Source organism: Crocodylus porosus, unplaced genomic scaffold, assembly GCF_001723895.1.
Source record: "Crocodylus porosus isolate Cpor-Errol unplaced genomic scaffold, CroPor_comp1, whole genome shotgun sequence".
Taxonomy (NCBI): domain Eukaryota; kingdom Metazoa; phylum Chordata; order Crocodylia; family Crocodylidae; genus Crocodylus; species Crocodylus porosus.
In genome coordinates this window covers 8,121,298-8,143,551 of record NW_017728918.1, presented here as the reverse complement: position 1 = coordinate 8,143,551, position 22,254 = coordinate 8,121,298, and the positions used below count along the sequence as shown (strand labels likewise).

The 22,254-nt window shown below is 45.2% G+C and overlaps 1 protein-coding gene across 12 annotated transcripts in view; it reads left to right on the top strand.

Moving 5' to 3' along the window:
- Positions 1-22,254, top strand: part of HMBOX1 (homeobox containing 1) — a 138,952-nt gene that overhangs the window by 111,253 nt on the left and 5,445 nt on the right. For all 12 annotated transcript variants that reach the window (XM_019537202.1, XM_019537210.1, XM_019537206.1 and 9 more), the window contains 2 exons: positions 17,769-17,851; positions 20,175-20,270. In XM_019537202.1, coding sequence (XP_019392747.1) covers positions 17,769-17,851; positions 20,175-20,270 — 179 coding nt within the window. The remainder of the gene's footprint in view (positions 1-17,768; positions 17,852-20,174; positions 20,271-22,254) is intronic.

Genomic DNA, 22,254 nt, shown 5'->3' with positions numbered 1-22,254 from the left:
GGATTGGGGCCATGTGTGTGAGATGTGCACACATATCAGGGAGGGTACAACACAAAAATTACCCAAGCCAGGGAATCCTTGGGATAGAGGAAGAAGCACAGCAGGAATCCTATAAGTTCTCTTTCTCTCTCCTTACCCTTTCCACCCATCAGACACAATCCTGTGTCACAAGGACCATTGCTTTGGCCAAAGAGAATTGTCCTAGTTCTCCTCTAAACCCAAGCTGTATCGCGCTCACCGGGGAGGTGCAGAACCTGCCACCCCTGTGGCAAGGCTGTTGCTGCAGTGCCCCTTGGGGCTAGTGGCATGCAGAGCAAACAGGCAAGCAATGGCATTGGCCGCTTGAGCCTTGTGGTGCTGTGCAGTGAGGGATGCCCGCCCTGATGCTCACCGTTAAAAATCTTTCTGTTTAGGAAGCACTGTAACAACCCAAATACTGGGGCCTCCACCACTTCCCTGGGGAGAACGGGAGATCTGTGAGCTCATGAAATTCAGTTAGGAGATTTTCTTGTTGCTAATTTCATCCCATTACTCTTAGTGATGCCTTCTTGCAGAACGGTAATAACTGGTGCCATTGGGGATTTAAGACTCCTGTGCAGTGCCCAGGGTGAGATTTGAGTTTTGTGCTCCGGGTGTTCCTTCCTAGCAGTGGAGCAGGAAGTTACTGCTTGCAACCTCTTCTCTAAGGGTTATGTACCGCTAGAAGGAGAACATCAGCATGATGGATACCAGTGGCTGGCTTGGATGTTGCTCAGCTTTATTCTGGAGCCGTGGCAGGCGCTGGGGACAGCTGTCCTGTTGTATGACATTGGGCAGATCATGATCTTTCTTCCCTTTACTTTCCCATCACTGAAACTGATCCACTTGAGGAGGTCTCAACACCTCCAGCTAGATGCTGGTGACATCAGTGGAAGGTCCTCAATTCCTATGGCAGATTTAGACTAGGTATGGGCAAAATCTTTATAAATTATATGCCATATTTACTCATCTCTAAGATGAGGTCTCCCCTGCCCATCAGCACGGGGAAAAGCCTCGTCTTAGATTCACATACAGAGCTAGAGTCAAACTCACAAAAAACCACCTGCCTCCTCCCCTGCTCACCCACTTGCCCTCTGCAGCTTTCCTCCCCATTCCCCCTTCACCTTCTACCCCTTTACTGTCAGGTGCAACTAGGCATCCCTTGCCTGGCCAGTCAGCAGTGCTGATGCTGCTGCATGCATGGCCCGACAAGGACTGCACTTCTACATGTTGTGCCATGGGGAGGGAACTGAGCCTGAGCAGCGTCTTTCAGTAAAGAGGAGGAGAGAGGGGAGCAGAGGCAGAGACTGTGGGGGTGGGGGTAAGGCCACGGGGGCACAAAGCAGGGGGACAGATGGCAAGGCAGCTGCTCTAGCAGTGGGGTGGGGGTATGAATTGAAGACAACCGTCCGATAATTAGATTCCAGACCTGGGAAATTATAACACATTTATCAGTTTTCCATATATAAGATCAGGTCATTGAGGGGGCTGTCTTAAATTCAGGGTTGTCTTAGATTCAGGTAAATGGTAATTAGCTCAGCACTGGAGCAGATGACCTGGGGAGGTTTTGGGATTCCCATCACTGGACCTTTTCAAGAACAAGCAAGACAAACATCCGTCAGGCTCGGGCTAGGGCACAGCTGTCTGACTGTTGGCCCATGGGCCACGTATAGCGTTGGGGGGGGGGACGACACAGTGTGGCAGTGGTGGAGGTGCCCACGCAGTGCAGCCTGGGGGCCCTGTGGCTTGCCTTGGTGCAGCCTACATGGCAGTTGGCCCCCACTGATGTGACCCATGGGATGTGCAGCTTCCAGCTGCTTAGCAGTTGAACAGCCACAGTCAAGGGGGGATGGCTCAAATGATGTCTTACAGTCCTTTCCAGCCAGACATGACTATGGCACTGCAAGATACAATCCACCCCAGTGAGATGCTTGCTTCAGTAAGTTCCCCTGGATCTCTGGACAGAATGGCTGCGTGGGAGCTTTAGTATTTCCTAGTCGTGTGTAGAAGGGGGCAACGAAGGGCACCAATAAAAGGTATTCCATAGTGTTCATTTCACAGTTTAGATGCAATGGCAAAGGCAGTTTTCGGCTGGAAAGTGGTGGTTGGGCTCAGGGTCACTGCTGCACGTTGTCACGAAATGCAAACTCAGTCATTTTGCACTTAGTAGACAGTATCATTCTTGTTTTGCATTACATCAAGCTGTGTTCCATCTTAGACATGCATATTATGCAGGCTCCCTAATCTAATCAGCGATGAGCAAATCCCAGTTGTTTTAATCAGATTGCCCACAGTAAAATACAATATATACTAAAATTCCTGTCCAAACAACTCCTCAAGCAATGTTCTTTTAAAGGATTCAGCACCTCATGGCTATTTCTTGTCTGGGGGGAGGAGAGGTGCTTTTTGTAGCTTAATTTTCCATATTTATTTTTAATAAAAAGAAAAAAAAAATCTGCTTGCAGCAAACTACAAATAAAACATCCTATTTACCAAGATCAAAACTATTGAAATTAGTTGGCAAGGAACCTTGATCTGCAGGCTTGATAGCAAGGCAATGTGATCTTATAATAATGCTGTTTAAAATGGACCGCCTGGATGGTCCACCAGCTCTCACCAGTACGAAGCCAGGCACACTGGTGCTCTTCCTTCCTACTGCTCCTGGTGAAACATGGGAAAGCTACAGTTTAGGATGAGATCTTAAAAATCAAACCCTCTCACGGGAACAGAGGAGGTGCCACACCAGCTGGATCAAACCTGTGCCTGTCTCTCTCACGCTGGCTAAGACCACATGCGGGCCTGTCCAAATGGTGGCTCGTGGGCCAAGTGCAGCCTGCAAGTGGTTGCTAAATCATGGCCCACAGAGGAGCACGTAGCCCCAGATGCCTTGCAGCACCCCCTGCACTCCCAGCTGCCTGGTGCTGCCCTGTGGTGCAGCATGGCTGCTGGCAGCCCCTGCCACCAGCCCCTCCCTCGCACCCGGACCAGCCTCTTCTCCTGGCTGTGGAGCACCACGAAAGCCCATGGGTACCCCACATGTCTCTGAGGCAGGGGTCCAGCATGGCCCGTGGTGGGGCAGGAGTTAGACTGTTCTGCTTTAGGGGAAGATGCTGCCTGTCGCACTCACCAGTATTATCTCATTTCTTTGTGCTCCCTTGCCTGTATCCGGCTGCCATCTGTTGCTTCTTGTCTTGGACTCTGACTGGAAGCTCTCAGGGGCAGAGTCTGTCTTTGGAGCTGTGTTTGAGTAGAGCGGGATCCTGGTCCGTGACCAGGACTCCTCGGCATATAATTTGTACAGATAATAAATGATGATGATGATGATGTTGCAGCGCCTCTCCCTTTTGCTCGGAAACTTGCCCAGATGGAAAGCTGAGGCGATAATAGGGCTATGGATGGAAGCTAATATCCATTATCAATGTTTTTATCCTTGCCAGGGTAGCTATGGGCTTTCTTTTTGTTCTAATTCTCTCCAGATCCTACTAAGATCTTCAGAGTACTTTGCGAGGGCCATAGACTGATTATATGTGGCATACAAAAAAATCCTTTGATCCAGTTCAATGTAGAAGAGTTTTTAATTCTATTGGTAGTCTCTTTGGTTCTGTAGCTTGAGAGTAAATACAAAGGAATTTACACTTACCTTCTCTGGCTCATTCATGTGACAGGTTACCATCAAGCCATCTTATTTATCTCCTTTCTAAACCAAATAATCTCACTCTGTCTTATCTCTGCTCAGATGGAAGGTCTTTCCATGCCTTTAATAACTTTCATTTATTGCTCTTCTCTGGACCTGTTCTGCTTCTCCTAGATTTTGATTGAGACCCAGGGTTGGTAAGTAGGGATCAGACCAGAATGGATTGCAGAATTCCAGGGGCAGATGTACTGTCTCGTTATTCTTTATCCTGACATCTGAATATTTCCTCTTAAAGCAGCCTAATGTTTGCTGACCACTACTGCACGCTGATTAAATGCACGCTTCCTTTGAATTGTCAATAGTGACAGCTAGGCCTTCCTCCTGGGTGACTGCCATTAAGTTAGGGCCACACAGTGCCAAGGAGTAGTTCAGAATTACTACTCACTGTGTGCTTTCCCTTGCTTTTATCTACCTTGGGCAAACAGGAGAGAGGAAATTCAATGATTTGATTTGTGGGGTTTTTTTGTTAGCTCCTTCTCAAGTTCCCAGCAACCCTCTCTACTCTTATTTAATTTCCCCCTCCTTGACTCCACCTTTTTGAGATCCACACTGTTAATAATGAAATTAAGTAACTCTGGTTCTTTTAAACTATCTGTCTTTTGGGACAAGGATTGGCATTTACTATATCTGTAAATATATAGGGGCCTCCACCTAGCAACATAAACAGTTTGTACTACTATTAATACAGTACTGAGCCTTGGTGTGCCGCACTTTTCACTTCCTTCCATGCTGAAAATTACCTCTCTGTTTACATCTTAGTCAGTTTTTAATCCATGACAGAATTTTACTTCCCTTCCTGCATCTACTTGGTTTCTTTAATTGCCCTTGTGAGGGACTGCATCAAAGTCCTGTCTGAAAGTCCAAATGAATTATATATATCAATTCTCTCTTATCCATTAGCAAGACTTCTAAGAGGCTGGGAAAGGCAGGATTTTCTTGCCTTCGCAGAAACTGTCCTAACTTGTCCCTAGCAGGCTGTTTTCAGTCTAGACATCGCATACCAAGGGTGTCAAACTCATCTGGCCCCACGGGATGTGCAGCGTGTGTCCTGGAGCAGCTGGAGCAGGCAAGATTTGCAGCACGTGTCCCATGCTGTGTGTGGGTCAGCTCCCAATCCAGGGACAGCACCGGAGCTGGGTAATGGGTCTTCGCAACCCATCTCTTTGACACCCCTGTCGCATACCCATTGCTGAATGATTAATCCAGTTAGTTTGAGTCTGACCTCATGCTACTGGGATGGATACCCTGGTTTCCACCCAGCACCACATTTGCAGATGGTACATCTGCAGCTACCTTACAGCACTATGTAATAGTAGTTGACTTTTTAGGCAGTCCGATCTCAATCAGGGATGCTGGGTTCCCTTGCTTCTGTGAGCAGAAGGTTGAGAGATTAAGGCAGTGCACTTTTTTTTGTTACGATCTAGACAACAGCAAATGCAGGAGTTCAAAAAGCTGCCTTGGCTTGATTTTCACCCTTTGGCTCCTTTCCAAGCTGCCAAGCATCTCAGGAACATACTTGTCAACTCGGACCTGCCAAACGGGGTCATTCAGCATCCAAGCTCACGAAGGAGGGATGTCTGCTTCCCACGGCAAGGCTGCCCCAGTCTGTACAGGACATTATTCTCAGGCCAAGTGCTGCTGAGGTGATTAAAAGAAGTCATCTCTTACCTGACCTGGACTGAACTGTAAGGGAATTAGTCAAAAGGGTAGTGGCTTGTCACCTTTGGTTATGGAGCTGGACGTCGGTGACAGCAGTCAGGTTTGAACCAATGCAACCCATCACTTGTTTGCTTACTTGATTTCTCTCCTAGAAACTAGTTTTCCTGCTAACTGCCACTTTTAACTAGTCCCTGACTAGGGCCCCAAGCCGAGATCAGCCGGAAGAAATGCTCCGTCATCTAGACACGGACATAGGATATTTGTATAAGCAACAACTGGACTTAATGCAAGTGACATTCCTGGTAGGATCTCTCTCAAGAGCGTTGCTCATGTGTTTAGGTAGGTGCTCTCCGGCCAGAGTGCTTCAAGTAGGCAAGTGAAAGAATGCGGCATTGAAGTACCATATGGGCTTCATCTGCAGAGGCCACCAGGGTTGCTTTGTTCCTTTTTATGTCTTATTCAGCTGCCGGATTAGCAAAGGGAACCTACTTCGTTGCCTGGCACCTGTGTAGCTCTTATAATGAATTTCCAGTAGCAAGCACGTTCTGCAGAGATGCCAGATACACACACAAGGAAAAGCAGACTCTGATCCAAAGAGGTTATTTTCTACGAAACAAAGAGGAAGAAAGTAGATACAGCAAAATGCTCTGATTGTGACTGGCCACACCAGGGTTGTTTATATGTAGGGAGAGACTTTCTTTCTGTCATAGTCTTCCGCAGTCAGAGTTTCCCAGACAGTTTCCAGGGCCAGCCCCGCGCAGAGCACTTTACAGTAGCTCAGCTTTGAGGTTACAGAGATATGGGTGATGGTGACTAGATCAGAATCTGAAAGGAAGCAGCCTTCTCACCGGATGGGAGTTGGTGAAAAACACTCCTAGGCGCTGCCACCACCTCCGGATCCAGGTTTAGCAGAAGATCTAGGGATCCCCTGTGGCTTTGACCCCAGATGACAAGAGGAGGCTGAGCCCCATCAATGTCTGGTGTCCCCGTCCTCCCTGAAGTCATGTGGTCTGCCCACGATTATCACTTCTGTCTTGTCTGGATTCAGTTTCAATGGATTCGCCCACGTCTAGTGCTCGACTGCGGCCAGGCACTGGAAATGGATTGGGACTTCGGTGCCAGGGTCAGAAAAGAAGGGGAGGTAGAGCTGGATGCCACTAGCATGCTGATACCACCTTCTCCCAAATCTTTAGTCGCACACAGCAGTCTTATACCCACACTGAACAGGAGGGGCAATAAAACGGAGCCCCAGGGGACCCTACTAGAAAGGTCCTGAGGGGATGATGAGCACTTGCCTGTTGTTACTTTCTGGGACCACCCTGCTAGGAAAGAGCACAAACAATGTGGAGCTGGTCTTTGAATATCCACCACGTCATGTAAACACTTGCTCAGCACCTCCTGGGGACTGTACTGAAGGTCTAGCAAGATCGGCAGGGTACAATTTCCTCTGCTGATCTCTGGGCAAAGATCATCAACCAAGGCCACCTCCGATTAGAAGATTTCTAGTTTCCAGCCATGTTTAATTCATGGCCAGTTGATATCCCATTTCTTTTGCCAAAATTGTCCTTCTGCTGAAACAGCGTTTTTGTTCTCCTTAAGTTTGCCCCTCTCGTGTTTAGAAACTGCAGGCATATCTTGCCTCAGTCGTTGTTTTGATAGACCAGAAGAGTCCAGCCCTTTCCGGCTCCTCATAATATAGGCTCTCCACTCCCTTGGTTAGCCAACTCTTTTTGGTCTTTGTTCCTAATCTAATTCATCTTTCTTGAATGAGGGGGACCAGACTTTCAGATGATGGTATAATGGCATTAACATTTCCCCGTGTCTAGTAAAAATACTTACCCTGCTACATCCTAGGATTCTGTTTGCATTTTTCATAGCCACAGCTCATTGTTGGCACATACCCATCTTGTGGTCAGCTGGGACACCCACCAAGTACACACCCTCTTGTGCTGTTCTAGTTTATAGCAGAAATATTTGTTAAAAGCATGACTTTGAACTTGGCCCTGTTGAATTGTATCTCTTTTCTAATACACCAGTCTTCAAGGCTTCCCAGTTCTTGCTAGATGATTATTCCAGTTCTCATAGAATCACAGAAAAGTATGCATGGAGAGGCCTCGGCGGGTTATCTTGTTTAGTCCAGCCCCCTACTTCATAGACATTAGGGCTGGAAGGGGCCTCAAAGATCATCAAGTCCAGCCCCCTGCCCCAGGGGCAGGAAGTCAGCTGGGGTTAAAGGACCCCAGCAAAACAAGCATCCAAGCATTTCTTGAAGAAGTCCAGAGTAGGTGCCTGCACCACATCTGGAGGGAGCCTATTCCAGGTCTTGGGGGGCTTGGACAGTAAAGAAATACTTTAGACAGGATAACTCCTACCCAAGCTACCCTATACAGGTGTTTGTCTAACCTATTCTTAAAACCACACAAACTCCTTTATACTGACATTGCCTCTAAATTGTTATCAGCGGATTTCATTAATGCACTTTCTGCCAAGGTCATTAAGGAAAATATTAATAAAATCAGTCTCAAGACCGATCCTGGAGGAATTCTGGTAATGATCTCCCTCCATCCCAGTAGTTCCCCTTTCCATGTTCCTCATGTTCTCTCCATTTTGGCCAGGTTCCTTATCTACCTTCTCATTCTTGTACTAATCCCTGTGTCCTCTTTCTTAACTAATAATTTCTCATGTGGCACCACATCAAATACTTTGCGGAGGTCCAGACAGATGAGATCTATTGCATTTCCCTTGGTTAAAAAAAAAATCAATGGTCAACTGCTTAGTTTCTTGCTGGCAGCACAGCTAACAGCAGCAGGAGTTACGCATGCTGCAGGGAAGAAGAGACCCATCAAGAGTCAATTTTTGTTTTGTTGAATTAAGCATCAGATGTGGAAAGAGAACAAAGAAAGAGGAGGCCCTGAGCTGGGAGTGACAAGTGCCAGTGTCCTTTCATGCCTCTGCTGCTGATGTCCTGTAGGCACTTCTCTTAACCTCTGTATTTCTCTTTCTGAAAATTGGTCTAATAATGCTTCCCTACCGGGCCAAGCATTGTGAAGTGATGTTTGCTAAAGCTATTTGGGAGCTTTCTGATCCTAAGATAGACTGTGCCATAGAACTGGAAAGCAGAGGAGTTTTAATTAACTAAAATTACTACTTTTAGAGTCTCTGTAATGGTGTGTTTTTTGAGATGAGTCTCATTTTTATAAGTAAAAGAAATGGGAAGTTGAAATGATAAAATCATTTACTTCCTGTCCAGAGGGACAGTGATAGCTTTACCATGCACACTATGGAGAAACAAGTGCTGTTACCACTGACTTCAGGGTAGAGCTCCCTATAAATACTGGCAAAGCTATCTCTTATTCTCCAAATCCCTCTTTAACTCTCTTCTTTGCCACGAGGCCAACAAAAAAAGCAGGTAACAGCAGCTAGGCTCTGGTTATCTGACTGTTGTGCTGGCCCACACCACCTCATTGTATTCTCCCATCTCTCTGTTCCCATCCCACGTTTCTTGTCTTATACTTTGATAAACCTTTTAGGGCAGTAACCATCTTTATACGCTGCTGTGCAGAGTCAGCACAGGGGTGTCATGGTCCAGGACTTGGCCTCCAAAGGACTCTGGTAATACAAATAATTATATAACAGTACGGCCCAAAGTAGGAGAACATGTTGCATGCACATGCTTTTGCTCCACTGTGGCACTCTCAAGAGCAAAGCTTGCGTGGTGTTGGCATGCCGTCCATCGTCACCAGCCTGCAGACTTACCTTCTCAGGTATGACTTGTTTAAACCCTCCCAATGCAGACCGCTTTTGGAAATTTCAGAGAGGAACATGGGGAAAGGGGCCAGGGACTCAGTAAGGATCACATGAGCATTGCCAACTCTCGTGATTTTTTAGCACAGGTCTCACCATGGCTGATACTTGTTTTTTAGATTTCTATATCCCAGAGGTGTGGGCTTAGATGAGTGACATGTTCTGTAAAAGGTGTGCTCTAGGCCTTGTGGTTTCAAGAATTAACCTTGGTGAATTCCTAGTAATTCAGAAACTAGAAAGCAAATAAAAACAAGTCTAGTGTTTTAATAATAGCAGGACTGGGGAGGGGCTGACTTACGATTTTTGAATGCATGCATGTGGCAGGAGTGCAGTCTCCTTGATTCAGCACTGAATTTAATGGCCACGCATAGTTCAAAAGCTGCCCTAGGCTAGGCTTGTGGGAAGATTCTCTGGCCAGCATCTGGCAGCACTGTTTTCAAGGAGAGGGAGTGAGGTTTCCAGGGACAGCCGTAAGTAATTCATACTGGTTCAGATAAAGCCCTGAAAAACTCCATTTGCTTCTCTGAGAATGTACAATCTTAATGACTGGCGTGATCTGGACCTCAGCTTTACCTTGCATTACATCTGCAGCGTGGGCCCCTCAAGCACTTTAAAGCTCCTCAACATGAAGAGTGCTGCTACCGAATTGGCAGCACCACTGTCTGTAGCTCCTAGAAGTTCCTCAGAAGTCCCCTGTGTTAGAAGTGCCCTACCTTTACTTGGCTTAGCTCCTTTATTTGGTAGGAGCCTACATAAAGGCTTTGCTTGGTAGCATATTAAGTTTTTGCAAATGAAGAACTTGCAGAGGTGCTGATATGGAGCACACGCACACATTCGCAGTTTTGAGATCTTGATTTAAGTCTTGCAAGTAAATAAAGCAATAAGACGCCATTATTCATGCTTCGGTACATTGTTAGGCTCAACTTTGAAGGCATTGTATCATCACAGCAACTGGTTGTGAATTATTACCGAATAATTCACATGTTATCATGTCTTGATGCTATTTGCAAGCTTTAATTTTTTTCCTGACTTTTTTTTTGTTAATGATTCTGTGCACAGACTGATTTTTAGGAGCCTGCAACACCATTAAACTTAAGGATGCGCTCATCAAATCATTTTTAGCCACTCTCTGATGTCGGCGCTTTCAAGATGCTCTAACCAGGAAGAATCTGTTTGTTTCAGATTTCATAAACCTGAATCCTTCTGTTGAAAAGATAACTTCAGTGTAACATCAAAAATATTCTAATCACCACACCCAATTACAAGGAAGAGGAAATCGCCACTTTAAAATTTAAATGTCTTAGCAAGAATAAAGAATAATTAACAACTACAAAGCATAGTTATCTTGACAGGCTGGTGTTGGTGATTAGGAAGGTAGATCACCTTTTGAAGATACGAGACTTTCAAGGCTATTGTAAATTGATCCAGTTTTTAAACAAGCACATTTCCAGATGATTTTAATAATGTGATAGAACTTTGCTGTGCTTGAAACTGCAGTCAGGTTAGTGAGAAAATAAATGTAATGTGCCTTACATTAGCTTTGAAAGTCTTGCTTTCTCATGGTTTCCTATGGGAGGTATATTTTTTTTCTCTCCTAACCCAAGGAAGCAAACTAAACCCTTGCTAGGAACATACCAGTGAAAATAGTTGCTTCTTCTGAAATCTGAACTCTCATTTGCAGTGGAAATTGTAAAACTTGAAGATTTAAAAAAAATCTTAAGTTATTTCTATCAATTCATGTATATTAAAGTATGTATGTAAAAATGCAGTGGCTATTTACATAACTATGGTGCTCTGAATAAACAGCACCCATCTGAGCTAGCTGTTTCCATGGAAAGAGCAACAAGAATGATTCACATCTGGAAATCATGCCTTGTAGTTAGAGACTTAAGAAGCTCACTTAATTAGTTTATCCAAGAAAAGGTTAAGAGACTACTTGATCACAGTCTGCACGTACCGACGTGAGTTAGAAATGTCTGAGAGTTGATGTTTCTTTAATCTAGCAGGAAAAGGCAAAAGATTGAATGGTTGAAAGCTAAAGCTAGACAAATTCAGACTAGAATAAGGTGCAGACTTTTATTAGTGTGGGCAATTAGCCCTTAGAACAAGTTGTTCAGTGATATGGTAGACTCTCCATCACAAAAAGTCTATAAATTAGCTAGATGCTTAGATACTAAAAAGAGAACAGTAGAAAGCCCTAATAAAGTTGTTACAACCAGGTCCAACATACTTTTCTCTGCAGGGAATCTTACTAGGTGATGAGTACTTTGACTCTTGTTCTCGTTTGGGTAAGTCGTAGGAACCTAGATTCAAGTTTCCCGCATCTTCAATTAGCTCTTAGCAAAAGACATGGTCTCTTCCAGTAGCTAAATAGTTTTGCCCCAATTTACATGGCTTGAGGAAAGGGAGGAATGATGGTTTTTGTTGTTAAAGCATTGGATCATGACTCAAGAGAACTAGGCTTGACTCTCTGCTGCAGATGTCTAGGACGTTGGGCAAGTTGTTTCAGTTGTCCCTGTCTCAGTTTCCCATCTGTAAAAAGGAAATGATACTTCCCTGTGCTCCCTACCCTCTATGGTAATGGGGGTTCATAGATAAGGAGGTGTGTAGACAGACAGAATGGGTAATACCTCTTCATTGACCTCATTTTGAATGGTATTAGTGGTATATTCTTGGTCACTACTTGCTGTAAAACAAACCAGTAATTATACATTTTGATGAAACTGTGTTTTGAATGTCACTTTTCTGACAACCTGTCTCATGCCTCATGCCACACAGAGATAAGATTGCAGGCACTGATGACAGACAAACTCCATATTTTCATGTCAAAAGGATCAGAGAGATTTTCAGTGATTTGACAGCTTGAATAATAGTGCTGTTAAGAGCCATGAAGGCTGAAACCGTGACCCCATGGCACTGTGCAGAACAGAGACATACCACATTGCTAAACATACTAACCAGAGCAATAAAGTAGGTAATTCAGTTCAAGTGGCTGGGGTAACTTTGACACCTATTTGAAAAACAGAGCACAGGGTGGTTTGTGCACAGATTAGGCATGGAGCTTACATTAGTGAAAGTCTGGGGCTTAAAAATGTGACTCCCAAACTTTGAAAAAATACCTTGTGGCTGGAGGTTGGAGGGATGAGGAAGAAGCAAACTCAGCCTCTAGCCAGAGAGGCATTTAATGCTCATAGAAAGTAGAAAGTTAGGGTTGGAAGGGACCTCAGGAGGTCACATCTAATCCAACCCCCTGCTCAAAGCACGATCATCCCCAACTAGATCATCCCAGCCAAAGCCGGGTCTTGAAAACCTCCAAGAATGGAGACTCCATCACCTCTCTCATTGGTAGCAGCTGTCTGGGATCTGGCGTTCAGGATTTTCATTTGCTTGAAAGGCACGTAGGTCTAAGAGACACCCTCAACAGCGGTGAGAACTCCAGAGACAGATGTACTATTGCATGGCCCAAACTCACCCTGGGCAAGTAGAGATGAATTGAGAAAATGTCTTGGTGTCCTGAGTGCTGAACTCATAACGCAGCACCCCGTCACTGAGCTGCTCGGCAGCGGTAGTACTGCCATTAGCACCCCAGGCCCCTCTCCCAGCCTCGCTGGGAATGCACTACAGCTGCCAGGCTTCCCCTGCGCTGGAGCCCAGGCTGCTTCCAACCCTAATCTCACCGGCCATTGCCAAACTGCCTGTGAAACACCAAAAATGCCTGCTGCAAATGACTGGGTTCGGACATGAGCAAGAGGCTGAGGGCATTGGCTAGAGCATGTGAAATTTGAGCCCGGAAAACTAATCTCTGCAGCTGAGTGAACAAAAAAGGAAGAATGGCCACTGTTCGTGGAAGTCAAACAGGGGCACCTTGGTATGGAGGTGGAGATATGTAAACTTACATTACAGAGCCATGGGCTGAGATGAATTCTCTCGCTGTCATTGTCCTAAGCACATTATCCCTGAAAGAGAGGCTTTTTCTGAATCTGCAATTTTTCTAAGCTTCAGCGTTATTGAAATGAAACTGCTTCAAGGATATCTCCATTCTTTACCATCTTATGGATTCTCATCTCTTGTAAATTATTTGGCCACTTTTCATTTTAATCCTTTACTGTCATCCTCTACAAAAGAGATCGTTTGGTTGCTTCACTGAAGGTGTTCGATGATCACTCAGCTGACAGCTGCCCTTTGTCTAGAAAGCAGAGTGCCTTTGGGGTTTTACTTGCGCCTGCTGCATCACTATTTTCATTCTTTCATCCAAGTTTTTGCTTCAGCATTTTCCCCTGTAGGAAGCTTCCCATTTTGCAGATGGAAGGTGGCCTAGTGATTTTAGCTGTGAATCACAACTCGGGACTTCTCTGCTCTACTCCCAACTCCAGAAAAGCATTTACTCTGTTGGCGAGAATGAGGTACGGGAAACCGGGGGCTTCTGGGTAGTGCTCCTGCCTGTGAAAAGGAGCACGGGATAGTGGTTACAGTGGGGGCTTCCTCCATTGTCCCTAGCTTTGCCATCAACTGCAGACAAGTTGCTTAACATCTTTGTCTCAGTTTCCCCACCTTGGCAATGCACTGGATACTGTTGACTTGCCTCACAGAGATCTTAGGAAGCTTTTTGGTTCTGTGGTTTTGTATTCTCCTACTATTTACAGGCCTGAACTGAAATTGGGATTTGGGGGGGCGCATGCACCCTGTAGGCACGCAGTACATGTAAGTCTCTTTGAGACCTTTGGGTGGAAAGTGTTGTAATAAATAATGCAAGTTGTTCTAGTTAAGGTGGTGGGAGTGACGTTTATATTTAAGGTCTTCAGCTTTTGAGTTGTTTCTTTGAGCCTGGTTTGCATTGAAAAACGTCAATTCAGCAACATACACTTTGCAAAAGAGGGTTGGTTTTAACAGGACTGCAATTGGAAAAAAAATTAGTTTTTCAAATTGAACTGACTTTTACTTAAAAGGTATGGTCAGTTTAAACTAAAAACAAAAGCTGAACTGATCAGAAAGGGCTTGGAAAGCACGTCACCCAAGGAGAAGGCTGAAGGGGCTGAGCACATTCAGCTTGCAGAAGGGGCGCTTAAGAGGGAACATGCTAGCCGTCTTCAAATACGTGAAGGGCTGCCATAAAGAAGAGGGAAAGCACCTTTTATCTCTTGCTGCAGAGAGGAGGACATGGACCAGTGGCTTGAAGTTGCAGCATATTAGGTTTAGACTGGACCCCAGGAAACACTTCTTCATTGTTAGGGCAGCAAGGCAGTGGGATAGACGCCAAAGGAAGTTGTGGATCCTCCGTCACTGGAGGTGTTCACGAAGATGGTGGACAGCCACTGGTTGGGGTTGATCTAGGTATAGCGATGCCTGTGGGACTGGCATCCCTAACCCCTTGCTGCTGCATGTGTCGGGAGGAGGGGGGGTGTTAAGCTTCATCGGGGTGCTGGGTCTTGGCTGGGCTGTGCCAGGACTTCAAGACCCTCTGCTCAAGGTCAGACTGTTGCTACATTTGGTGTCAGGAGGGAATTTTGCCCCCTGATCAACAGCCTTTCCAGAAGCAGGATGTTGGCTGTCATGATCCCTCTGCTTTACTTATGGCAGGTTAGGGTGTGCCGTCTTGTTGTGTGAGGGCTGTCGGTAGTTTGACTAAGGTTAGACTATGGGTTTGTGTAGGATGATTTGGATGGGGATGGTCCTGCCTCGGGCAGGGGTTTGGACTAGATGATATACAGAGGTCCTGTCCAGCCCTACTTCTCTATGATTCAAATAAAAAGCTTTCAAAATTATCATAGTATCATGGGAAAGTAGGCCTGGAAGGTCTAGTCCAGCTCCCTCCTCAAGGCAAGATCATCCCAGCCAAAGGGATGCTTGTGAAAATTTCAGGGGGTGGTGATCCTACAGCTTCCCTAGGCAGCCTGTCCCAGTGCTTGACCCCCCTCGCTGTCAGAAAGTTCCTCCTAATTTCCAACCCAAATTTCATCTGCTACAATTTGAGACCGTTGCTCCTCGTCCCGTCCCCTGCAGCCACAGAAAATAGTCTCTGTCCATCCTCTCTGTAATCACCCTTCAGGTATTTGAAGACTGTTATATCAAATCCCCCCTTAGTCTTCTCTTCTCCAGACTGAATAACCCTAATTCTTTCAACCCTTCCTCATAAGTCTTACTTCCCAGGCGTCTGATCATTTTTGTCATTCTCTGCCGGATTCTTTCCAGGCCGTCCGCGCCTCCAAGCAAAACGTGTTTATTTGACCCACATCACATTTCGGTTTGTGAAGATTTTCCCAATTTTGACTTTTTAGCCCAAAGTGGGAGGAGACAAAATACGGAGATCATGAAAACTCTCCCAAGACAGGAAGATGGTTCCCTGCTTCACCCTTAGTGACATCTCTTTTCATCATCCTGTTGTGAAAATGATTAGCCCAATCAAAGCAGTTTGCTTTTGGCCATCGCAGAGAACCGTAAGACCGAACCTGAGCTCTCTTGTTAACAAGAATTGTTCCTTTTCCAAAGCACTTGAGCCGGCAAGTGCATACGCCGATCTGCAGCTTGTTAATAGTGCACTCAGCCTGGCATTTAGCTGTATGCTGAATGGAGAGCTCACTAATAGCTTCTGCCTTGTCTTTTCTTCATTAATTTGTCTTGCCATTCCTCACATCACAGTGAGGATGTGGCTGTTCAGATGGGGAGGTTTTTGTGCATTGCTATGTCTCCTTTTGTGTGAATTTCTTCAGTAGGCATCGTCTACCAGACACACGACTGTCGCTTGTGCAAGACCCATAATGGAGAATGACATCGGGCTTTCACCTTGTGATTTGAGTACATTTCGATTTTAAACCTCTCTGGTTTTGTCATTTTCTGGGCTTTGTTTTGTGTTGTTTGAGATGTCTGGCAAGTGTCTATTAACAAAATAGATGAGGCTCACAAAGGGACGTCATGACAGCATGTAGCCCAGCCCAGCCCGTGCCCAGACAGGGTCTCCTTGGTGCCACAATGATGCACATAATAAATAATACAGGATTTTTCTCCAGCATTGTCTCTCCTCTCATCTAATTTGCCACGTTTGAAATGTGAGTTCAAATGTGGCTGTCTTCAAGGTGGCTGTCTTCCTATTTTGTTGGGGAGAGACGAGCCCCAGAGAGGTGAAGAGCTGAGATCAGGATTACAAGTGCCCTCTGCTTCCCTGTTCTTCCATTTTAAAAAAAGCTTCGTGCAAAATGCAGTCTTTCAGGTAGGACTTTTCAAGGTAAGGTAAGGTAATACACAATTTGATTTGATCCCACTATCCGTGGGAGGGTGTATTACAAAGGATGGGAATAATGTCCATCTCAGGCCTGGGAATACTGCTGGAAAAAGTCCACATGGCCTTTGCTTCTACTTCTGAGAGTGCCCCCTCGGCCAATGGCAGAATCGGATCCTGCACGGTGCTGAGCGGCTGCGGTTTCCATTTGAGTCAGTGGGGCAAGGTCCGTTTCTTTTGCTTGCGGTACCCAGACCAGCAATACAAAGAGTCCAGCCCACCCTTGAAAAAAGGCAATTTCAGTGGTTACAGTTGCTCGCTAAGGAAGCAGATCAAATGGAGGCTTATTAACATTGCTTCTAGCTGTGCTAATGAGCAATTTCTCTTCGTCAATGAATAGCAGCCTAGAAACAAGATTCCAGTTGTGGTTATAGCTGTAACTACAAATAAGAGGATGAATAGAGAGAGGCGTGAAATAGAGCAAAAGAAAATTCAGGCTGGACACTTCAGAAAACGCACTTACAATAAGGTTGATTTAACAATGGAATTATCTCCCAAGTGAAGTAGTGGGGACTGTGTTAACTGCAGTTATTCAAAGGTAGATTGGACAAAAAATACCAAAGGGAACAAAACCATGCTTTTAGCCACAAGATGACCTAATCGGCACTGGCCGTTTCTTGTGATTATAGCACTTTTTGTCCTGAGCTGAGTGATCCTTCAGGAAAAATATGACCATAGTAGAATTAAGAGAAATAATTACATTAAGTTTTAACTGGGGGAGTCTCACAAATCTGTAGTGTTTTGTATGTACAGTTGTTCTGGCTTGTGTTCATATCATCACGGCATCTTTTCTACCTAATTTACTGCTCAGATTGGAAGATCTTGGTGTCAGTTTGGGGTGTGAAAAAAAGAGGAAGAAACCCATCATTTCTTACAGATCAAAATCAGTACTGGGCAGCCGATGCAGTCTCAGAGTACTGACTGAGATAGGGATTTTACAGAAGAAAACAGTATGTTATCTGTTCACAAACAGAGCAGGGCCTGGGCACAAACTTTGGCATTTCCCAACACGAGGATGGGATGCTGTATCTGTCCCTGATGTTGTATTTTCAGTGTTTGCAGTGTTCCTTACTTTCTTATGTGCTAACTTGCTCAAGGGGATGCATAGGAAGCATTGCAAGGCGTTATTTACTTATCTGAGGCAGGTAACTGGAAATTTTTAAAGGGGAACTACATGTGTGCATAAAAGCAGAAACTTTTTAACATGCATGTCTGCATTGTCCCTTTAAGAATGACACATATACTAGCCATGGACCCATTTTAGTGGAGCTGTTTTGATGACTTCATGCTTTGATTTCTGAAAAACATTTTTTTCTGCAGTTACTTCAATGAGAATCAATATCCCGATGAGGCAAAGAGAGAAGAAATTGCAAACGCCTGTAATGCAGTTATACAAAAGCCAGGTAAGGAGTTGATCATGGTGTCCTTTTCAAAGGAGTCTGCAATTAGATTTCAGCATCTCCTGTTAAATTCATCAAATCTCATTTTATGGCTTTTACTAACAATATAGTGCTCTCAACTAGTACTAAGTTTTTCCTAGAGCATTTTATGGCTTGTGTCATTCAAACGGCCATACTTGGATCATCACGAAGGCTACTGGGGTTTTCAAACCCACATGCCTATGTCTGAGAGTTAAATTTGTACCAGTCTGCAATGCTGAGGTAGGTGAGAGGTACTACAGCAAAACAGATTTCCATAGAGTGTCTGTAAGAAAAAAAAAAAAAGAAACTTTAATAATTTTCATTATTTTAATTTTTTCTAATGACTTTTTATTTTAAAAAATGTATTTATGCATGGGGCAAAAGTAGGTGTGTATTGATTCTTTTTCAGAGATGGAGACATTTAGATGGTAGACAGTAACACCAGTTTTTAATGACTGATATAATCTCTTGGGCTGCGTCTAGACATGCGCAGACATTTGGTTTCCCAGGGACCACCTTGTGCCACCGCTACTTGTCCCCGGGAATACCCGTGCCAGGTGCACTTTGGCACACAGCAAGATACCCCAGGAATGGTAGGGGAGGCTGGGGCCAGCACTGGGCTGGGCCCAGCAGCCTTACCTGGAGTCCTGGGGGGCCTCCATGGCTGCTTAGCAGCTGTGATTCTGCTGTGCAGAATGTTCTGGGGCAAAAAAAGCACCCTTCATACTGCACTGTTGTAGTGCAAACAACTGAACATGCTGTATGTGGCAGTTCAGAGGTGTCTGCGGTGCCACGTACTGCACGGCCACGCTCGTCTGGACACAGCCTTAGAGTGCAAGTGTAATGTCTGCATGTACCTGTTGAACCAAGCCATTGTAACCTTCATCTTGTTAAATTTGGGGTTGCTGTTACAGTGATTTGAGTCACTTATAGCTCCACACTCCATTAGGGACACAGCAGCTGCGTTATAACAGTTCACACACTTTCCCAGTGTCAGCTTCTGCTCACCTTTCAGAGCAGTTGAAAGTTAGCTTTGTTCGCAGCCAGAGTAGAAGTGGCCACGACTTGGTTAAGAGGGAATGTCCCTGGCAGAGTAGGAACCCCAGGTCTCAATTAAACTGGGAAACCTCGTTTCCCCGCTCCCACACCCTACACATCATTGAAAATCCTTGCTCCTGTAAAGGAAGAAAAGAGCGATCAGATCTGGCAGTGAAGCTTGGGTGTCTGGTGCGGTGGAAGGGCACAGGCTTGTGGGCCCGCTGGGTTTTGCTTACTTTAAATCAAGTGCGGGTAGCCTGGAACAGGGAGCACAGTGGCAGATAGGGCAGGGAACAGAAAGGAGAGCAGCAGATCAGGCAGAGAGCCAGGGCAACAGCTTGTTCTAGTGCAGGGCTGTCCAACTTCTAAGTGGCAAGAGGCATGCACCTCCCTTCCTCCCCCAGCGATCATGTATCGGGAGTGCGCAAATTCGACCAGTTCCCTACTGAATTCCCAATCTCTAGTTCTTTCTCTTGGTGGGGAGGTCTATAGTAGACTCCTACAAGTAAGTCACCCTCCCCATGTTCATCTTGTATCTTGACCCAGAGGGTCTCAAGGCGCCCTTCCTGGTTTGGAAACTCAATCTGGAGGGAGGTGAACTGATTCTCGACATAGAGCTCGGTTCTTAAAAACTCCCAAGGATGGCGTTGCCACAGCCTCTCTTGCCGGCCTGTTTCAATGTTTACTTACTGTCAGAGTGAGACGGTTCTTCTTAATAGCCAATAGCTGTGATTTAAGGTGATTGCTACTTGTCCTTTCCCCCAGGGCCACAGAGAATAGTCTGTCACCAGCCTCTGTCCTTCAGGTATTTGAAGATTGTGATCAAGCCCCCCTCCCAGCCTTTTCTCTTTCAGACTAATCTCAGTGCTACCCAAAAGTGTGCAGTCCGGCAAAGCTGGGATCTGAATCCCTGTGTCTGGGATTCTCGGTTGTGTGCCTCAGCTGGAGGAGCGACTTCTTTCAGCCACATCTTAGCATCATCCAGTTGACTGCAGCTGCCAGAGAAGCCTTGCATTGCAAACAAAAAGGGGCTTCCTTTGCCAGTTGCTTGCATTCCTCACCATAGCCTCTGGGCACAGAACTTAGACCCACCATTTTTTGTGACCCATTGTCATGTACTCCTCCCATTTATCATTACGGCACGCTCAAACTTTCAAGGGTCATCAGTCACAGGGACGCGTTGAATGTGCATACATGTGTCAAGTGCTGTATATAGCTGTGAACCGTTATGAGCAATAATTGTGTGTTTTCCTGCCTTTATTCACAGGCAAAAAGTTGTCAGATCTGGAACGAGTTACCTCCCTCAAAGTGTACAACTGGTTTGCCAACCGAAGAAAGGAAATCAAGAGAAGAGCCAATATCGGTAATGTATCAGAGAGCTTGCTTTCAGAGAACATAGAGGGCTTAAATACATAAGCCTGCTCAGGGGAAATGGAGATTGCATGATTGAATCCTGTTAATGAAAATTGCTAGAGCTTTCTAGTGTTTTTACTAGTAATTTAGAGTGATTTTTTTTAAACAAAACTTTCAGCCTCTCAAAATTTCCAGAGTATGACCGGGGACTTAATTCAAAACTGTGAGTAGCAGGGCAGGAAGAATGATTCAGGAATCAGATTTCACTAGAGAATATAGTTTCCATTTTAAATCTGAACCTGGTTGATACAGAAATAAACATATTTATGAATTAAATTCTTACCCCTGTCTCATTGGGTATCCCAAATAAAGCAGTGCTATCTGCTTCGGGTATATGGAGTTCTATATGTTCTGAGTTCAGACCTATCAGAGGAGCATGGCTTTCATAGCTGTCTGTGGACAAAAACCAAAACCTGCATACATTTGCAGGTTTTCCTGTGTCTCAGTGTACAGCTGAAATGTCTCCCTTTTGTAAACCAAAAGGTGGTGGCATTTTCTTCTCTTACTGCCTGCCTGGCAACTCCCTCACCGTTCTGAAAGTCGAGATAGGTTCTTCATGTCTCAGATACAATCCCCAGTAGGAAAGAAGTCTGCAAGCCAAATTCTTGCTATAGTTCCCTATGCTGCTTTATTGCCCTCCATGGGTTTGCACAGATATAACGGATCTGAATGCTTCTGTTGATGACAACCACGGTGGAATAAGATTCAGTTCACAAACTTAGCCTCATGTATTCTGCAGATTAATAGCATAGTAAAAATGACCCTGAACCCACAAGGAGCGGGCTTCTTGCGGGGCCATGCTCACAGGATAAATCACACTTTAAGGGGCTGCAATATAATTCCTTGATTGAGCAACCTTTGAAACGGTGTGCATGGTTTTAGGCACGCATTTAAGTACCTTGCAGAATTGACCCCCTGGTGCAGGCCTATGCAGAATTCACGCCTGCACACAAACCATGTGCCCTGCCACGTTTATGGTTTGGAGAGTGTGTTTCTTCACACAGGAACATTAAAAACAATTGCCTATCCTCAAGATATGAATTCAGATATTATTTATGCATTTTTGCTTACCGTCCTTAACAGCTTCACAATATTTCCCAGGAAATTGCCTCACAACATAAAACCGTGTTAATTGAACTTTAGTTTTAATTTATAGAAGAATAAAGCCTTCCCCTCATTAAAGAACATCATAATGAGCGGAGATACAAGCAGTGGTAGCAGCCCTGGTCCCAGGGTTGTTCCAAGGCTCCTAGAGGGGTTAGGAGCACAACTCTGAGGTTCTAGTGCTCCTAAGTCCCTCAAGTCCTTTTGAAAACCTCCCCACTGTGTTTTTAGGCCTCAGTCCTGCAATCATGGCCCCACAGGCCACAATAGCGGGTTGGAAACGCACTTGAAATAAAGCTTGGCTGAAAAACCAGCAGTTTTTTGCACAAAGGGATTTGAATTTTGAGAACTTGTTTTGGGAATTGCAATGAAACCAAGGCCTTCAGCATTTCAGGGGGGCAAAATGAGAGGTATGTGGTGAGAGAGGAAGAAAGAATGAATACATCTCTGCCCAGCCAAGGATAGCCAATAACCTGGGACTTGCTAGGGGTGTAAGGGACCCAGTCTCTCTCTTCCTCTCCTGCACTCTCTCTCTCATTTGGAGCTTTTCCACTTTGTATAAATAATTATTCACGTACCAGAAAGTCAGACAGTAAATATGACAGTGCTTAGACATGTACTGCATCTCCCATGTGCCAAGTGAGAGTCCTAACCACTGAGCTACTGGCCCTTCCATGGGAGGTGGGTGGTCATGTGCCTCTCATTTTGACCAGAAATGCCAGCCCAAATGTGGGAAATCTTCCTCGTGGAATTCTCATAGAAACAGAAGTATTGATCTGCAAACCAAGCGTGACAAAGATCTGGCCTGTGGAGCTGTGTCATCCAGCCAC